The sequence below is a fragment of the Notamacropus eugenii genome, chromosome 1 (assembly GCF_028372415.1).
Source record: "Notamacropus eugenii isolate mMacEug1 chromosome 1, mMacEug1.pri_v2, whole genome shotgun sequence".
Taxonomy (NCBI): domain Eukaryota; kingdom Metazoa; phylum Chordata; class Mammalia; order Diprotodontia; family Macropodidae; genus Notamacropus; species Notamacropus eugenii.
In genome coordinates this window covers 558,867,850-558,888,831 of record NC_092872.1, presented here as the reverse complement: position 1 = coordinate 558,888,831, position 20,982 = coordinate 558,867,850, and the positions used below count along the sequence as shown (strand labels likewise).

General features: G+C 36.4%; 1 protein-coding gene across 3 annotated transcripts in view; it reads left to right on the top strand.

The window, feature by feature from the left end:
- Positions 1 to 20,982, top strand: part of TRAPPC12 (trafficking protein particle complex subunit 12) — a 168,833-nt gene that overhangs the window by 9,393 nt on the left and 138,458 nt on the right. For all 3 annotated transcript variants that reach the window (XM_072634316.1, XM_072634315.1, XM_072634317.1), the window contains exons 2-3: positions 12,131 to 13,366; positions 20,483 to 20,599. In XM_072634316.1, coding sequence (XP_072490417.1) covers positions 12,137 to 13,366; positions 20,483 to 20,599 — 1,347 coding nt within the window. In that variant the 5' untranslated portion in view covers positions 12,131 to 12,136. The remainder of the gene's footprint in view (positions 1 to 12,130; positions 13,367 to 20,482; positions 20,600 to 20,982) is intronic.

Below are 20,982 nucleotides of genomic sequence, written 5' to 3'. Positions count from 1 at the left end.
CATCATTAGGAATTTTCCATTAGAAAATGTGAAAGATACATTTATTGAGTACTTACGCATTCCAGGCACAGAGCCACCATCTCCAGGTGTCCTGATTTGTATCTTACCACTGGACCCAGATGACTCTGAAGGAGAGAGGCTAGTGACTTTGCACAACCCTCCCTTGCTGTAATCCATTCACCTGCAAGTCATGGCATCACCTTCCTGATGTCATTGGTGCTCTTGGAGAATACACAGGGCAAGCGATAACAACAGTAATGCAATCTAGGGCAGCGACTTGGAAGTAAAAGGTTTTATAACTTGTTTTTGTTTTGTACCAGATTTGCCATGCCGAATTGCCAATGAAGGAACTGCCTCTATCAATGCAAATTACCACCACTTGCTTTGTAACTCATAGTCCTAGATTGTTGCCTCGGGATGCGAAGAACATAGTGCCAGTGTATGTCAGAGGCAAGAACTAAATTCAGTTCTTTCTGACTCAGAAGCCAGCCCTGGATCCACTAAGCCACCCTGCTTTTCACCTAAGACATTTAGAAATTATTCACCATGATTGCAGAAATAATAGAGAAAGCCTAAAAATATGTACATAATCTTATTATGCATGAAACATTGGTAGAAAACAAGAGAGTGAGATGAAAGAGAAGAGATTTACAATCAGCTAACTTAAGTCTGAATCCTGGCATTGGTGTTTACTCTCTGTGTGACCTTAGACAAGTCATCACCTCTCTGGATTTTAGTTTCCTCAGCTGCAAAATGAAGTTAGATTAAATTATTCCCCTTCTAGCCTAAATCTCTGATATTATGTTCCAATGAATGTTTGCTGTATACATTTACAATTTATAATGATAGGGGTAAGGATATGGATATAATGTCTCATATCTCTCTATAGCATGCGGCACAGCTTATATAAGATTATCCAGTTGTCATTTCAGATGGGTTTCACTTCCCCATAGACTTGAAGATGTATCTTTAACAGCATCTTAACTATGTAACACCATACACTCAGGGTGCTTTATTCTTTAACTAATTAGCTATGTAACCTTAGACAAATTACTTAAGCCTTAGTAGAGCCCTTTTCTTCCTTTAAGATGTAGTTCAGGCACAGTGTTCGGCATAAAACTTTTGCAGTTGCTATACTTGTACCCTCCCGTCAAACTTTCATTTACCTACTTTGTATTTAGGTGTATTTATTCCCTTTATATTTATTCTACATATGTTTTTATATGAATTTGTCTTCTGCATTAAAATGTAAGTTCTTTGCATCAAGTGCAAGTCGTCATCATTTCTCTGATGTCATGGTCTTCTTTGAAAATGAACGACTTGAAATTAGCCTTAGTACTACAAAATTCATTATTCAGTTTTTGGGAGTTGTTTTGTCACTGTTGTGTAACTCTTTGTGGCCCCATCTGAGTTTTTTTTTTGGCAGAGATACTAGATTGGTTTGCCATTTCCTTGTCCAGCTCATTTTACAGATGAGGAAGCTGAGGTAAACAACGTTTAAGTGACTTGCCATTGGTCACATAACTAGCATCTGAGGAAGTATCTTAAAAATAATTTTATTTCTTTAATCTGAATTTAAAACATCAAGAAAGAGCATTTTCATTGTTGCTTTTGTTGAGTTGTTTTCAGTCGGGCCTGACTCTCTGTGACCCCTTTTGGGGGTTTTCTTGGCAAAGATGCTGGAGTGGTTTGCCATTTCCTTCTCCACCTCATTTTACAGTTGAGGAACCAAAGCAAAACAGGATTAAGTGACTTGTCCAGGTTCACACAACTATACAGTATCTAAGGTCACATTTGTACTTAGGTTTTCCTCTCTCCAGGCCCAGGACTCTATCCACTGAGCCACCTAACTGCCTTTCATCCATGTAATAGAACACAAAAAGAAGATTCTATATGAAACTTTAAATCTGTGTAATAGAGCTTACTTAAATATATGTGTATGTATACATACATAGATATATGTAATAAATTCTACATACTACTTTCAGATTGGTCCTGTTTGTGTTTTCTTCTGATCTGACTTCTCTGTGCATTTTAAAAATATTACATTGGCCCACTTTTTTTGGTATCATTATTGCTAAAGCTTTTGCCCTAAATTACCCTTTTCCCCTACCTCAATTAGCACTGCGGGGAGAGGTGGGCAATCCTTGTACCAAATATATATAATCGAGTAAAACTAATCCATACTGTGATCATGTTTAAAAAAAAAAAAATGTATGTCTCTATACCACCTCTCTGTCAGGAGAGAGGCAAAAAGGCTTCATCATACATGGGTCCTCTAGATACATAGGTTGTCAGTTCTTAAGTCCTTCACAGTTGTTTTTCTTTATAATATTGCTATCCTTTTGTCTGTCCTACTGGTTCTACTTACTTAACTCCTTATCAGTTCTTACTCAGCTAAGGTTTCTCTGAAATCATCTCTTTCATCATTTCTTATGGCACAAGAGTATTACGTTATATTTATATACATTTTGTTCAGTCATTCCCCAGTTGTCTAAGTAGCACCTTCTAAGATAATACCTCCCTGCTTTTATTTTCCCCCTAGTCCCCATTTGTTTCCCTGTTGAATTTTATGTATTTCTTCAATAGACTATTTGTGTATATGAATGTGTTCAATCTTCTTTTGTTTATTTAAGATAAAAATAAGGTTATCTGATGCCTACTATCCCCATCCCTTCATCTATGTCTGTATATTCTTGTACACCCCAGGTATAAGTAGCAAGTTTCACTCCCTTCTTAATGGCTTTGTGATGAGAATGAAACTTTCTTTGAACTACTTTCTTCCTTCTACCCTCGCTTCCCTTTCTTCTTTTCAAACCCTCAGAACAGAACCAACTTACCCTCAGGGCCTCTATTTTTCTTAATTATTAACCCTCGATACCATTTGAAGATATTAAGGTTCTGAAGGGACGGACACGTGTTTCTTCTCCCTCTATTAGAATGTTAGCACTGTATCATCAAAGAGCTCCTTCCATTTGCTCAAATACGTTTATCTTTCTAGGTTTTTCTGGACTCTTGTGTTTGTATTTCATAGTTCCTCCTTAGCTTTAGTCTTCTCATTTCAAATTCTTGAAAATCCTTAGAGATTTGGTTTACTTCTGTAAGGTAAGTTATTTTTTGTTGTAAGCCTCTATCTTGCGTTTTGGACCATTGTATTCCAAAATCTCATCTCAGTTTTAGAAGCAGCTACCACGAGTTGCATGATTCTGACTATAGTTCCCTAGTACTTTAATGCCTTCTTTATGGAAATTTGCAGTAAATTTTACCTGTTAACATTCCTGGAACTTTCCTTTCAAGGTTCCTTTCAGGAGATGATTGTCAGATTCTTGCTGTCTTTGCTTTATGTTTTGGTTCTAATAAATCTGGGAAATTTTCATTTGTGATGTTTTTGAGATTTAGTGTTTAGGCTTTTTTAAAATCATGGTTTTTCCAGAAGTTCAGCTGATTCTTTCATTATCTCTTCTTGATTTGTTTTCCAAGTCAGTTATTTTGGGTATTGAATACCTTACTTTTTTTCTATTTTTTCTTTCTTTTGATTTTGTTCTATCATTTCTGTTTCATGGAGTTAATTGACTTCTGTTTGGTCTCTTCTGGTTTTCAGGGAGTCTGTATTGTGGATCAGGTTTGCAGCTTTTTCATCTAAGTAGCTTATTCTCCATTTCTAAAGTCTTACAGCCCTTAGTTACTTTTTGTTTCTACTTAAGTAGAGACATTTATTGCCTTTGTTGTAATTATTTCCTGATTTACCTCATAATTGACCTCTAACCAGTCACCTTTTTTCATTGTGATTGTTTTTCAGTTTACTTTGTTGTGTTTAGAAGAATTTAGAAACTTGTTTTTAAGTCTTATTTCTATGAACTTTAGTGTATGATGATTTTCTGGAAGGTTCCATTTTTCCTCATATCTCTGATGAACAGATTTTCCTTATCTCTTAGGTCTTAGATTGCTGCTCTGCCACAGCTGTGCTTAAGATAACTTTTCTCTCCCTTGAAATTATTCTTAAAAAGAAAAAAAAATACTGGCTTTCTAAAACAAAATTAACTTTATAAACCATCACTGTTTTGCTGTGTGCTTTTAACATTTATTATAATTTCTGATAGCTAAACTTAGGCATGAATTGATGGCATGCAGTTGATTTTCAGACCATTGGCAAAAAAGAATATTAAAGCACATAGCTGCTTTGCCAGTTCTTTTTTTTAAATGTAATCCTTACCCCTTCTGCTTCTGGGAACCCCAGTTTGTACATATGCATGCAGGTAGAAGAGCTTAATGGAAAACTCACTTGCACCTCAAACTGGTTCCTCTGAGTATCCAGAGTAGCCTCTTTCCAAAAGTATGTATCTATGACACTAACCTTTCATATATACATATATATTACATATGTACATATATATAATGAATTTTGGTTAAGAAACATTTGATACAACAATTCTTGATGTAGGGAGTGATAAAAATAGCTCACATTTATATAGTGCCTATATTATCTCATTTAATCTTCATACCCCTGTGATATTGGTGCTGTTGGTATCCTTACTTTGCAAATGACCCAGCAGAAATTTGGAAAGATTTAGTGGCTGCCCTAATAGTGTGGGTCTCAGATCAGAACTCATCTGTAGCATTCCATCTACTAAACAACACAGCCTTTCTCACATCATACCAAAGTAAGATTATAGCATTGTAGAGTTACAAAACTCTTTCTCAATAGTATGGAGTATCCCAAAAGTCTTATTGTATTTAAACTGTAATAAGAACTCTGTTAAGATTTGATACCTTAAAAGAACGCTAAGATTTTGGTGACATCCTCTATTATTTTTTTTCATTCATATAGGAACCCTATGAAATATTTAACAGAAATATTAATAGCCCAGTCCTATGGATGAGGAAACAGCAGCTCAGAGAGGTGGTGAATTACAAAGCTAGTAAATCAGTAGAGACGTTAAAAATCTCACCAGTCCAAATTTTGCAACTTACAGGTGAGGAAATCAAAACCCCACATCACACAGAGTTATTAACAGAATCAAGATTAAAACCCACATCCTCTGATTTTTAAGTCTTGTGTTCTTTCTACTACTCTACAGCTCCTAACAAAGCAATATTCTACAAGAGTGTCCTGATTCCAAGCTCAGGGCTCCTTCTCTTGTACTACTGTCTGTATTTTTGTCTACTGAATCATAGCTGTAGAGCTAGAAGGGACCTTAAAGGTCTTCATCTCCAGTCTCCTCATCATACAGGTGAGGAAACTGAGGCACAGAAAGGTTGTGACTTTTCCAGAGTCACATAGCTAGCATCTGAAACAGGATTTGAACTCAGGTTTTCATTGATTCCTAAATCTAGTTACTACGACACCTAACGCAGTGGTTCAAGCAATAGATTAAAATCACTTTCCAACAACCGTCTTGTGTGTGTGTGTGTGTGTGTGTGTGTGTTCGTTCGTCCTTCGTTGCCAAAGAAGACCATGCCATCAGAGAAATAATGACATGACTTGCACTTGACTTTGTTTTGAGTGAGGGAGGGCTGTGCAAGGTCACCCAGCCTCACTTCTCTCCAGAGCCATCTGAATCCAGTGATCAGAAATTCATCAGGATGACTGGACATGACCCAGGATGAGGCAGTTGGGGTTAAGTGACTTGCCCAAGGTCACACAGCTAGTGAGTGTCAAGTGTCTGAGGTGAGATTTGAACTCAGGTCCTCCTGACTCCTTCACTGATGCTTTATCCACTGAACCACCTAGCTGCCCCTACGACCATCTTAGCCATATACTGGCAAGCTAATCACCAATAATCTGGCCACCTAGTGATGAATAACCATAATAAATTATGAAACAAAAAAAATGGCTATCAGTCATATACAATACCATTCCTTATATGAAGTGGTGGTGATGTAGTTGTGGAAAAGTGGGGCAGAGGATGCTTAGAATCCAACTATTTTTAGGTGATCTACAAATTTTAATTTGTTTACTTGTATCCAAAATATGAACTACTAGACCAGTGATTCTTAATTCATTAAACATGTTAATAAAGAAATCCTATATAAAGATTGAGCAAATTAAAATAATAAAGTAGAGGAAAAAAGAAAAATAAAATCCTAAAATATATACAGCTACAAATATAGCTCCAAAGTCTGGCAAAACAAATTTCCTCATCAACCATGGCTGAAAACATCTCTTTCTGTGTAGTAAGTTGACTGTCTCTCTGTCAGGAGGTGAGTGGCATGTTTCAGCTTCATACTTTCAGTTTATCATTTTATTGAACCAAGTTCTAAAATCTTTTATAAGTACATTATAATGATATTATATAAAGAATTCTCCCAGTTATGCATAAAAAGTACATTAGTAAGTAAATACTTTACCCACTTGTCAAACAGGGAGATGATAGCCCAAAACACTTCATTTCCCATTTATAAAACCATGCAGAAAAAAGGGGGGTGGATTTCTGTCTTCTCCCAATAAAAGAGAGATGCAGTAGATATTTTGAAGGTAAAAGAAATATGACTTGGCAACTAGCTGAACATGGAGGTTGAGGGAGGATGGGTTAAAGACAACTGTAGGATTGTGATCCTGAGCAAGTAGGAAATGAGAACACCTTCAACAGATATGGAGAAGTTTGGCAGGAGAGGTAGCTCTAGGAAGAAAGTTGCTGAGTTCCATTTTGGAAATGCCGAGTTTGAGATATCAGTGGTTCATCCTGGTACTGGAATTCATGGGAGAATAAGGTTAGATATCTAAATTTGAGAGTCTTCGGCAAAGAGGTAATAATTGAATCCATGGGACCTAATAAAAAGTATGGAAAGAAAGAAAAAGTCTTAGGACAGAGCTTTTGGAGGATACTGGATCAACAAGGTTTTTTTGTTTCAGGAATAGTAATAAATGTGACAGTCACCTTTGACTCTGCTTACTGCCACTGCCTTAGTTGATGCCTTCATTACCCTTTGCTTATTCTTTTGTGTGTGTGTGTGTGTCTAGTTTGTTAGAATGGCTTCTTATTTAGGCTCCTTGCCTCAGGTCTCTCCCCTTTTCAGTGTATTAAATATGATTTCCATATAGCTAAAGTGATTTTTTTTTGTATTTGTATTAAATTTATTTATTTAAGTTTTCAACATTCATTTCCACAAAATTTTGGGTTCCAGATTTTCTCCCCATTTCTCCCCTCCCCCCACCCCAAAACGCCGAGCATTCTAATTACCCCTATCACCAATCTGTCCTCCCTTCCAACATCCCTCCCTTCCCTTAGCCCCTTCTCCCCCACTTTCCTCTATTGTAAGATAGGTTTTCATACCAAAATGAATGTGCATTTTATAACTTCCTTTAGTCTAATGTGATGAGAGTAAACTTCATGTTTTTTCTCTCACCTCCCCCCTTTTTTCCTCTACTGAAAAGTCTTTTACTTGCCTCTTTTATGAGAGAGAATTTGCCCCATTGCATTTCTCCCTTTCTCCTCCCAATATGTTTCTCTCTCACTGCTTAATTTCATTATTTAAAGATATGATCCTATCCTATTCAATTCACCCTGTGCTCTGTCTCTCTCTCTCTGTCTGTGTGTGTGTGTGTGTGCGTGCGCGCGCATGTGTAATCCCACCAACTACCCAGATACTGAAAAAAGTTTCAAGAGTTACAAATATTGTCTTTCCCTGTAGGAATATAAATAGTTCAACTTTAGTAAGTCCCTTATGATTTCTCTTTGCTGTTTACCTTTTCATTCTTCTCTTGATTCTTGTGTTTGAAAGTCAAATTTTCTTTTCAGCTCTGGTCTTTTCATCAAGAATGCTTGAAAGTCCTCTATTTCATTGAAAGACCATTTTTTCCCCTGAAGTATTATACTCAGTTTTGCTGGGTAGGTGATTCTTGGTTTTAGTCCTAGTTCCTTTGACTTCTGGAATATCCTATTCCACACCTTTTGATCCCTTAATGTAGAAGCTAGATCTTGTGTTATCCTGATTGTATTTCCACAATACTTGAATTGTTTCTTTCTAGCTGCTCGCAATATTTTCTCCTTGACCAGGGAACTCTGGAATTTGGCTACAATGTTCCTAGAAGTTTCTCTTTTTGTATCTCTTTCAGGAGGTGATCAGTGGATTCTTTCAATATTTATTTTGCCCTCTGGTTCTAGAATATCAGGGCAGTTTTCCTTGATAATTTCATGAAAGATGATGTCTAGGCTCTTTTTTTTGATCATGGCTTTCAGGTAGGCCCATAATTTTTAAATTGTCTCTCCTGGATCTATTTTCCAGGTCAGTTGTTTTTCCAATGAGATATTTCACATTATCTTCCATTTTTTTCATTCTTTTGGTTTGGTTTTGTGATTTCTTGGTTTCTCATAAAGTCATTAGCTTCTATCTGAAAAACCCCCCGTTGCTGACCTTTGGTGCCTGTGGGTTGAGGGATCTATGAACCTCCTGCTACTGGGACTGGGGATTCCGTGACCGGAGATTCCACCCCTGACAGCTGTTCAGGAGCGCCACGTGACCAAGGCTGGGGTGGGCTCCGCTCTGTGTCTGGTGCAACAGACATTTCCCATGGGCCTTTCAGGTCACCCTAGGCTGGAAATCTCCTCCACTCTGTTGTTCTCCACTTCAGCTCCAAAATTTGTTGAGAGTCCCTCTCTATAGGTATTTTATGGGCTCTGTGGGGAGAGCCTATGTTTATGTGACTTTCTACTCCACCATCTTGGCTCTGCTCCCTAAGTGATTTTCTTTAAGCATGGAGCTGTGCTTAAGTCATTTCCTTACTCAAGAAACTCCAGTGGCTCCCAGTTGCCTCTAGAATCAAATATTACCTCTATCTCGCTTTAAAATCCTTCACAACCTAACCCCAAACTACCTGTCCAGCCTTGTTATGCATTATTCCCTTCCCCATACTTCGAAGTCTAGCCATACTGGCCTTCTTGCTGTTTTTTATTCACAGCACTCATATGTCCTGTTTCCCTTCCTTTGACTGATCTCTATGTTTGGAATGGATTTCTTCCTTCTACCAACTCAGAATTCCTCAATTCTTTCTTTTTTTTTCTTAAATTTTATTTGAATTCAAACACCAGAACACAAATACAGAATAGAGAAAAGAAACAAAAACATAACATAAACTTAAATATTGGAACTCAAATACAAAGTTTTAAAGAAAAAAAATCATCATGTGCATAGTGGAACAAGAGAGGATTCAAATTATGTAACAATATATTTTCATTTCAAGAAAGCCTGTATGATAAATAATACTTACATTGAAAATCATCAGTCCTTTCTTTGCTTCCTTGTGAGTTCTTTTGTTCTCTGCTGTGTACTTTCTTACCTTGTTCTTTTTTCCCCTCTTCCTGCCTCAAGAAGGCTACAATGAAGTTTAGATATGTTTCTCTATAGCTATAGATATATAGACGTACACATATATACATACATATATAGACATATATTTTCCCAAACCTATTCTACACCTAATCTTTGGTTTTTATGTTTGTGCATATCTTGTTTCCTATCCCTCCTGCCTCCTCTACTTAACTTCAACTTACTACCTTACCCTCCTACTTGCCTACCCCCCTCCAAGGATTCCTTCCCTATCCTCTCATTCCCATAAATCTAAACACCCTTCTATCCCCCCTTTTATCTATTCCCTCACCCTACCCTCTAAAGATCCTTCCCTTGTCCTCTCCCCCTCCCTATGCTTCTACCATTTTATTTCCTCTGAATTCAGATTTTTATATTCTTCTAAATTTATATATATTGTTCCCTCTTAACTCCATTTCTGATGAAAGTAGGTTGCCAAAACTACCAGCCCTCCTGCCGCATCTAATTCCTCTGTATCAGTTCTTCCTCTAGCATCTCATTTGTATAAAATAATTATTCTTTTTCGCTATTCCTAAATGGTTTTGCTTTTAAAATTAATACATAGTTGGGTTTGCCCAAATCTTTGCTATGAGCTACCCAATTATTGAGTCTTAGACATACATTATACATTTTACATACATAAAAGGTAAACAGTCTGTCTTTACGATCCCATATAATCAGTCTTTGGTATATACCTTATATATCTCTTGATTCTTGTATGTTGAATCTTCTATTAAGTTCAGGATTTTTGTTAACGAAGTCTTGAAAGTTTGAGAGTTTATCAAATGTCCATTTATTTTCATTCCAAATAATATTTAACTTTGCAGGGTATGATATTTTTGGGCAGAGCCCCAGTTCTTTCACTCTTTGTGTTCCAAGACCATGGTCCTTTAATGTCTCTGCTGTTAGGTCTTGTGTAATTCTAATTGTGGATCCATCATATTAAAATTTTAATCTTGATGCTTTTAATATTTTAGCCTTGAGCTGGGGGTTTTGAAATTTGACTATGATATTCCTATGAGTTTTCCTCATAGGATCTCTTTTAAGTGGTGATTTATGAGTTTTTTTTCTATTTCTACTCTTCCCCTCCTTGTTCTAATGCTTCAGGACAGTTTTTTAAAATTATTTCTTGTATCGTATCAAGATTCTTTTTTTGATCATAACTTTCAGTTAGTCCAATTATCTTTATATTTTCTATATTTTCTATCCTTGATCTGTTCTCCAAATCTGTTGTTTTTCTTATGTTTCACCTTTTTTATTTTTTCATTATTCATGTTTTGTTTAATTATTATTTCTTGATCTCTTACAATTTTGCTGGCTTCACTTTGTCCAATTCTAATTTGCAGGGTGTCATTTTCTTCCTTTCATAACCTTCTTGTTTTTCTTGGATTATTATTATTTTTCAAAATTTTGCCTCCATCTCTGTCATTTGATTTTTAAAGTCTTTTTTTAAGTCTATAAATTCTTTTTGGGCAGTTGACCATTTGACATTACCTATGAGGGTTTCTTTACTTCCTGGGCACAAATGCCAAACTACCCCCACTATCCTAGGAGTGAAAGTTCCAACTAACCCCAGGGCTTGTGGCTTGTTGTTTAAGGGACTTGCAGTGTGTTGTTGAAGCCTGGATGTGTTTACTCTTCACAGGGACCAAACCTCCTCTAGGGAATTTTCTTCCAATCTTCTTGAATTGTCCCAGGAAGACCCCTGTTGTACTCCTATTCATATTGGTCTCTACCCATACTTTGTTCACCCTAAGGTGCTATTTTAACTCTCTTGTGGAGGAATATCTTGAGAGCTTGGGATTTTCTTACCCACTGTCTTCCCAGAATCCTCTCTCCTCACTTCTTTCAAGGCTCACTTCAACTACTACTTTCTACTTCAAGTCTTTCCCAATGCTACTGGTTGCTTTTACCCTTCTACCCAACTATATCCTGTTATTTTATAAAAAACTTATTTTGTACGTATTGTCTCCCCCAGTAAGATTATAAGATCCTTGTAAGTAGGGATTGTTTTATTTTTTTGGCTTTCTATGCTCAGCACAGTGCCTGGTATTTAGTAGGTACTTAATAAATACTTGATGATTAATGATAGTAATCCTCTCTTCCATCATTCTTTCCTGTCACTCCATTAAACAAACCTGCCAGACTGGTATGCATTTTAGACATAGTTTTTGCCCATCTCTTCACACTTCTCACTTTCCATTTCCTCCTATAATATGACAAGTTCTCTCTCTGCCTGTACACAGCTCTATCCATATCCTTCCCATTCTTCAAATCTTAGTCCCAAAGTCCCAATCCTACCTCCTGCCCTTTTAATGGGATCACTTAGTTTACAAGACTGCTTTTCAAATTTTGAAGTGTTATCACTTCAGTGTAACATGTTATATTTGTCTTTATTTAACTTTTCATATTTTTAATAATATCATATGTTCCCCTGACTCCTTCAGGACTGTAGTTTTATCTTCCCACCTCTGCCCCAGCAATTTTCAGTAAATATTTGTTTATAAGTTCAGTGTTATTATTGATACCTGAGAATCATCTAATTAAATCTGAAATCTTTATTCTAATGACACTTATCTAATAAAATCTAAATTCACATAACATTTCTCACCTACTACACATTTTGAGGACCTCTGCATATGAGGCCTGTAGACATGTAGCCCCAGGGTTTCTTGAAATCATAATGCCTTGCCAAAATTATCTTTATTGATTAAAGACTTCTTAGTAAATATTTGTAGATGAAAAATCTGTTTACTCAGCTTTAAATTATACTCTTAAAAACAATAAAATTAATTTCATATTTCCTTTTTTTATGTTTTTTAAGGGTGCAATGGAACATGTAGAAGGTTCTGACCAGAATATAAAGGAAGAATCACTTCCAGGTGAAGTGGAAGGTAGGACTATAATTCACCATGTTACTCAGGAAGAACAAGGACAGATCCTTTTTCATGAAGAAACCATTGATCTTGGTGGAGATGAATTTGGGTCTGAAGAGAATGAAACTGTCTCAGAGGATTCAAATAACTTCATAGATAAGCTTAATGAGCACATGATGGAAAGTGTGATTATTTCTGATTCTCCCAACAACAGTGAAGATGATGCAGGTGAACTTGGTTGTTTGCAGGACATTGTAGAGCCTGCAGAAGACAAAAGTGATCACAGTTTGGAACAAGTGCTAGATAAAGAAGAGATCGTGACACTTAGTAATGATAGTGAAACTGATCATGATGATACACCTAAAGACATTTCTGACATGACCAGTGACAGCAGAGCATCTTTGAAAGAAGAGTTGACTCAAGAAGAAACAAAAGATGAGCCCATATTTGGAAATGAAGAGACAATTGACTCAGCTCCAAGTGATGACAAAACTAACCCAGAGGAGCAGATGTCAGAAATCTCTTCCAGTCAGTCTTCTAAAGATGATCCTATTCCTGTGTGTACCATTTTCAGCCAATCAAATCAAATTAATTCTCAGCCTCAGTTATTCCTTCATGATGGCTTTGAACCCCAGATGGTGAAATCTCCCAGTTTTAGCAGTGCAAGTGAAACTTCTGCCAAGACCCCACCACAAGTGGTTCAGCCAAGTCCTAGCCTGAGCAAATTTTTTGGAGATACTGTTAATACTAATTCCTTGGCTTCTGATTTTTTTGATTCATTTACTACCTCCACTTTTATTTCTGTCAGTAATCCTAATGCAGGTACTTCAGTGCCGGAAAAACTCTCCTCACTCTCTACCCCAGTAGGAGAGAGTTCTCCTGATTCTGCTGATCCTTCTTACTCTATGGGGATTGAAAGATCAGAATCTGGTGTTTCCACGGCATCTCTAGAAACTTCTCAGTCTCCAAAGCCATTCTCACAGATCCAGGCTGTGTTTGCAGGCAGTGATGACCCCTTTGCCACAGCTCTGAACATGAGTGAAATAGATCGAAGAAATGATGCCTGGCTTCCCAGTGAGGAAACAAGAAATGTTTTAATTTCTGTAGCAACTCAACAGTATAGTACAGTATTCATAGACAAGGATAATCTCACCATGCCAGGCTTAAAATTTGACAATATTCAGGTAAGAGTTGACTATTTATCAGGAAAAGAAAGTTAATTAATTATGCTAATAGAAACCTTTCGAAGTGTAATTGAAATTATGAGTGACCATTATTTTCCTTATGCTGGTAGCAGATCTGATGATCAGCCTTTTCAAACTTGTTGGCACTTCTCAGTCATACTGTCTGTTGTAGAGTCTATACTCAGAGCTACTCTGCTTTGGTAGTATTAGTCTGCTGGCAAATTCCTCAAATGGCTAATATCAGCTTCAAACCATAGTGAGGCCTTAGAGTAGGCCCTTTATCCCTGAGCTATTCCATATCACCATTTCTGGGCTACATAAGTATTTTTCGTTTCCCAAAGTATTCTGCTGCTAAATTAGTTTGGGAAACACTGAGCTAAAAATTATCTAATTGTTTAGTTGGTTTTAAAATATGAACAGCTAGCTTTATAATAGGGAAAATTGAGCATTTGATAGTGATAAATTCATTTCCCTGGAATATTATAATTTATTGAAACTACTTATAGGATACTGGCTTGCATTTATAACAGGGTACTTTAAGGACAAGAACTCTTTTAGTCTTAATTCCCATAGACTTAGTACTCATTTTCCTGTCCCTAGATTAAGAGCCATGAGACTCTAGCCTTATCCTGCCAGTTCTTCATTTTATGTCTCCAAGACATTGGCAAAAAGAATTCTGGGATTTGAGTTAGGAGAGATGTGTGCTCAGATTGGAGCTTCAACACTTAGCAAGTGCAAGAGGAAAAGCAAGTTACAGTCACTCTGAGACTGATCTCCCTTATCATAATACTACTGGGACTGCTGCACAGACTTAAATGAAGTAAGGTATCTCAAGGAATTTTCAAAACTTAAAATGTCAACTATTATTGTTATCACTGACTCAAATTAGATAGGTCAGGGAGTTAATTAAGTAGTTGAATTGATTAGACAAATCTTGAGTCCTGTTAGTATTCATTTTTCTGCAGAGGATTGTACGATAAAACCTCAAGTATTCAGAATATTCTGGGGATGAGGTGTTTTGAGTGAATTAATTTTCTAGGTAACTGAAACATAGTCCTTTAAAATCTAAAACATTTTTTAAAATCACTTTTGATAGAAATCTTTCTAGAATATGTTACATACCATAGCCTTTTGTAACTTACAAAATGCTTTCTTCACAACAAACATAATTTAACCTTTTCTCAGGGACTGTCATTATGAACATCAATTATTATGCTTTGGTTTGTGGTTTAGTTTGTCCATTCATTTAGTTTCCCTAGGCTGCTGAGCTTTTTTATTGTTTCTCTTCTCTTGCAATGGCTTTTAGTCTTTACTATCCTTTTTTGCTATGGCTTTGCTTTTCACTAGAATTTTCCCCATCCTGTTATAATTTCTTGTAAATCATTTCTACTATTTTCCTCCCTTATTTGTGTGTATGTTCGTCCTTCGTTGCCAAAGACGACTATGCCATCAGAGAAATAATGACATGACTTGCACTTGACTTTGTTTCGAGTGAGGGAGGGCTGTTTAGGTCACCAGCCTCACTTCTCCTCCAGAGCCATCTGGATCCAGTGACCAGATATTCATCAGGATGACTGGACATGACCCAGGATGAGGCAGTTGGGGTTAAGTGACTTGCCCAAGGTCACAGAGCTAGTGAGTGTCAAGTGTAGGGGCAGCTAGGTGGTGCAGTGGATAGAGCACCAGTGCAGGATTCAGGAGGACCTGAGTTCCGTTACTTGTAGCTTGAGGCAGAACTGAAGTTTGCCAGGGTCTAACCAAACGTTAGAATTCTCTGTCAAATTAAGGTGGATGGGAAGTATAAGTATTTCCACTCTTTCCCTACTAAATAAAATAATGGACACTTTGTGACAGCAGTTTTTGTGGCTTAATAGCTTCTATGTGTACTTTCAAATTGTTTCACTCCTGGATAAGTAAGATATTCAGTTTTATCTCCCATTAACCTATGATGCCACCCTTCCTATACTCAGAGGCTGGTCATGAGATAATTGAATTGAGTTTTTATTTCCTTTAAATCCTAACATAGCATCTTCTTTTGCTCTTGCAAATCAAAGTGGTTGCTTGGGAAACATCCTGGTAAATAGAAATTTTTAACAGAGAACTTTTCCCAAAATAATATCTGCCTTTCATATATAATGAATGTGCTAGATTAACAAATGTTTGCTCATGCAGTATGTGGCCCAGCAGTTAGAAAACCACCCTGCATAAGCATTTTCTTCTTTCCCAGATAAAACAAAAGAGTTTTTAAGATACCTTGAATCAAAACAAGTTTACATGCTTAACCATTTAAGATTGGACAAATTTTTTTTTAAATTTCTATGGCTATACTTTTATGAAGCCTATCAAGAAAATATTACCTGAGTTTAAAAGTAGCTTATACCTTGATTTTTCTAAATATGAAGTTTTGAGTTTTCTTTGCAGATTTTCTAGTTAGTGATGAATTTTTTGCCATTTTCTTAAAAACTCTGAAAAGCTTGAAATGTATATATTTTTTCCTTTCAAATAAATGATTATTGATAATAGGAGGTAGAGGAGTTTTTAGATAACTAGTTGAAAATTTCATATATCTATACTAACCCAAAAGAGAAACAAATCTATTTTCATCTAAATATGCATGAATTACATTTTTCTCCTCGGAAAAAATAGAGAACTGGAGAATAGGAGGAAATAATTCACAGATTTATCTGAAAATTGATAATTGGGAAATTAGCTTATTAGGTTTCTTTATGAAAAAGAACAAATTTTTAAAAATGCCAAATATTGGTGTTAAAAATCCTATCATTTTAGAGCTAGAAGAGACCTAAAAGGTAATCCAATTCCACAAGTGCACTGAGAACTACCGATGGGTTTTAGGTTCTTACCTAGCAAGTGTTAAGGACTATTAAAGGGTCTCCTGAACTTGTCTTTTTGAGTTGTCTTATTGTTCAGAAACACTCGACTCAGAACATGCAGGAGACGCTGAATGTCAAAGACAAAGCCCCTCAGTTGATGTAATTTTTTTGCATCTCAGACTGTACTCACTATGCATTCTTGGTAGCCAAGATAGGTAGCAGTCAGTCTGCATTATGCTCAGAAATTACTTGTGCAGCTGGGACCGTTGTATATAAGTAGACCATCCTATCTTCATAGTCTATCAGTTCCCAAGGGAAAAGAATGTTGCTTTTGCCAATACCTTGCTCCTCCTTTTTGGGAGGGGTTTTGTCCTTTTCCCACCTTTACTTTACCTTTCTTTTTCCCATGCTACACCCCTTTAGGTGGAGATTTGTGCTTCCTTCTCCTTTGTTGTACAATTGTACAAATGCAAACTTTTGTATGGATTGTGAACTCTTTGAGTTCCACATATATGTCCATCTCTTGTAATAACTCTAGTTTTCACATAAATTTCATAAAGTTGTGATTGCCTATTGACATAAATCTCTAAGCTAGTTACTATTGAACTGCCCCTCTGAGGCTTGTTAGTATTTTCATTGGACTGGAAAGTATTTATTCTTCTGCTCTATTTAGCGACTTTGATTCTGTTGTTCTTTACTATTAGAAACTTTATAGGATTCCTCATAATATCCCCTAGGAATCTCAAGGTTTAGGGGGAAAAAATTGCTCCTTTTTCCCAAAGTTTAGGGATCCATCATGAAGCAGTCTATGTGACAGACTGAGAGAACTTGAGAGCTAGAAGAAACCTTAGAGGTCATCAACTCACAATACTCTCAGTTTCTCCTTTTCTCTTTCTCAAACATGCGAAGAAGCTGGTCAAGAAGAGTTAAGTGAATTGTCTAAAAGGTCATCCACCGTCATAGCAGCATGTCTATAAATAAATAGAAGGATAGGCCTTTGGAATCAGGAAGCCCTGCTTTCAAGTCATATTTGACATGCCCACAAACAGCTATAAGACTGCAAATTACTTATCTGCATCAATGGAAGACATTTCCACACCGAGAGATCCATGTAATAATGAAATCATAGATCCATACTCCTTGCCCCCCATCAGAAAGAAAAAAACAGAACTAGAATCCAGACTCATAATCCAGTGGTCATCTAGATTCCTTCCTGCCTCTCTTCATCAATTCATTCACATATAGGTATAAGTAACTGATAGATCTTAAAGTATTAACTTAGGGTGAGGAGGAATCATTTTAATAAAAGAGTAACCCTCAAGCCAAAGTAATAAAAACAAAAATGTTATAATTGCAGACTTCAGGAAGTACATGAAAGGTATTTGAGGGTCAGAGAAGGCTTTCTCAGAAGAGTAAAATTAATACCCGTTAGTCATTCAGCTAGCATTTATTAAGTGCATAATATGTTCCAGGCACTATACTAAGCCTAGGGAACACAAAGAAAGGCAAAAAAAAAAATCCCTGCTCTCAAGGAGCTCAGTCTAGTGGCAAAAACAACATTCAGACAGCTATACTATGTGTGTGTGTATGTATACACACACACAAACACATAAATACATACACAGAGGATTAATTGGGGGAAGTCTCAGAGGGAAGGCACTAGGATTAAGGAGGTCTGGACAAGGCTTCTTGTAGAAGATAGAACTTGAAAGAAACCAGGAAAACCAGGAGGTGTAGATGAGAAAGGAGAGCATTCAGCCAGTGGAAATGTTTTGGAGTCAGAGATAGAATGTCAGAATCTATTTATATCAAATGGAAAGGGCTCAGGACTGGGATTTAGAAGATGGACATTCTAGTGCTGCCAGTAACTAGTTAAGTAAATTTGAGTAAATTAGTTACTTTCCCACTTTGAGCTTCAATTTACTCATCTCTTGAATAGTAGAGTTGTATCTTAGAATCTTTAAGGTCTCTTTGAGCTCTAAAAATGGTAATTTGCCACTGCTCTCACTGGGCTGTTTTGAAGAATCCCTTCCTTTTATAGATGAAGTACTCAGGCCCAAAGAGGTAAAATGAATTTCCCAAGGTCGTGTAAATAAATAATAGAACCAAAATCCTAATCCAGAGCTTTTGGCTTCAAATCTAGTGTTTTTGTCCTACTTCGTAAAAAGTTAGATACTATATATAATAATTTATAACTCTATAACATGAGATGGTGGTGTTTATTATTATCATAGTATATATAAGATGCCCATAAATTTGCAAATAGCTTGTATTCTCGAGTTTATTTGTAAATCATGTTTGAGATTCAATTTTTTCCCCCATAAAGACATAAATAATGATTAATTTCCCAAAGTAGTCCACCATACCCTCTCTTCTCCTCCATACTTTCCTGCCTTCTTTAATGTTTCTGTAGAGAAAGCATCACAATCTTCCCAGTCTTTCAGTCTCTCAACCTAGGAATCATCCTTGACACTTTACTATCTCTCACCTCTCATATCCTGTCTGTTGCCAAGGCCTATTAATTTTAACTTTGCAACACCTTAAATATGCTCCTTTCTCTCCTCTAACACTGGTGCAGGCCCTCATCACCTCATGCTTGCATTATTACAGTAGCCTGCTGGTAGATCAGCCTACCTCAGGTTCTTTCCACTCTATTTCATTTTCCATTCAGCCAGGCAGTGATTTTCCCAAAGTATAGATCTAGTAATATAATCCCTTCTGCTCAGTTAACTCCAGTGGCTCCCTATTACCTCTAAGATTAAATACAAAATGCTCTGTTTGGTATTCAAAGCCCTCCATAACATAACCCCCTCCTACCTTTCTAGTCTTCTTACAACTTATTCCCTGATGCATACTCTTTAACCCAGTGACCCTGGCCTACTGGCTCTTCCACTCCACATGCCATCTCTCAGATCTAGGTGTTTTCTCTAGCTGTCCACCATGCCTGGAATACTCTTTATCCTCTGCTTTACCTACTGACCTCCCCATCCTTTAGGTTCTTACAAAATTCCATCTATTATAAACTCTGAGGGCAAGGACTATCTCTTGCCTCTTTGTATCCCCAGTACTTAGCACAGTGCCTGGCACTTGGTGGGTACTTAATAAATGTTAATTGATGAATTGATTAAATGTTTTCTGTATACAAAGCACTATGCTAAATTGTGGAGGAGGTAAAAAAAATCATCAAGATATGATAGTAATAAAAGTATAGCACTTCAGGTTTACAGAGTGCTTTATATGTATTATCTCATTTTATCCTCACAATAACTAGAAAGTATTACTATCTGCACCTTACAAATAAGGACACTGAGGCAGAAGTTAAAGTAACTTGCCTAGAGTTACACAGATGATAATTGTCTGAAGCTGAATTTGAACGCAAATCTTCCAGGTCCAACACTCCACCTGCTACACCATCTAACTGCCTGTTGACCCTACCTATGTGGAGTTTGTAATTTTGGAGGGAAGATCTGATAGATATAAAAAAATTCATACTATGTAGCCAGTATATAGTACACAGTGTTTATATAATAAGAACATAAGAAAGATGTAATGTGCTATTCAAAGCCAAAGAAAGAGAGAGTAATTTCCAACTGGAAAGAGCCAAGAGAAGGCCTGATGGTAAGGAAATGGCTTATCTGACCTGGACTTTTGAGGTAGGTTACTATTTCAAATGTTAGAGATGGCAGCAGGGCAAGAATGGAATTTCATGCCATACTATTTCAAATGTCTCAAATACCTAGTAATATTTTATTTATGGAAATATCCCATTTAAGAACTAATGAGTTCAGAACAATTGAATTTTCCATTAACTTAGAGAATATTTTTAGTTTAAACTTTTGTTTCTAAAACATATTTATTCACTTGCCCTTTTTGCTCCAGTATAGTGAACGTGTTGGAATCATCCTTTAGGTCTTTCAGTGCCTTGGAGATATAACCATCAATGATTGTTCCACAGAAGGGAGTTATGGAAATAAGGTGTAGGAAATTAAGCTGAATGGGTACTGAGCTGTGGGCTTACTAAAGAAACTATTTTTTGGAAAGAATTCCTGATACCTTGTGTTTTTGTAACATCCTTTTTTCCCTCAAAGTAGTGTATAACTCTCTCACCACCCCTCAAAGAAAATTTAGTTTAGTTAGGGTTGTGATTAATTTAATTTTATATCTTCTATAACCCCCAAATAAGATCTTTTCCATGAATAGGAGGAAACCATGTGTTTTACTTGTAGTTACTTGAATTGGACTGACATTATCCTATATTACATTCTTTTCCTTATGGACTTTTAAGGGAGATGCAGTTAAAGATTTGATGCTTCGTTTTCTGGGTGAACAAGCTGCCGCAAAGAGACAAGTTTTGAATGCTAACTCGGTGGAACAATCTTTTGTTGGATTAAAACAGCTCATTGTAAGTAATACTGTTTGATATACTGCACATCATTATTTTGTGATATTTTGCTCCATGATATTTTTGAAACTATTTGAGTTATTCAAAACCATTCACATTGGAATTAGGTAGACATTTATATCGTCAGTTACTGGTTTCACCTGAATATGCTTTGCTGCATAGAGTAAAGTGACAAAGGTATGTAGGAGTTGCATATACCCATTTATTTACATGTTATATTAGGTTATAAGTTTTTTGAGGGCAGAGACTATTTTTACTTTTCTTTGTATCTCTTGTACTTTTAACAAAGAACTTAGCATATAGCATTTAATAAATGTTTTTGATTGATTGAAATTATCTTGAATATAGTAAAATATTTGGTATTGATGTATACTTGAACATCA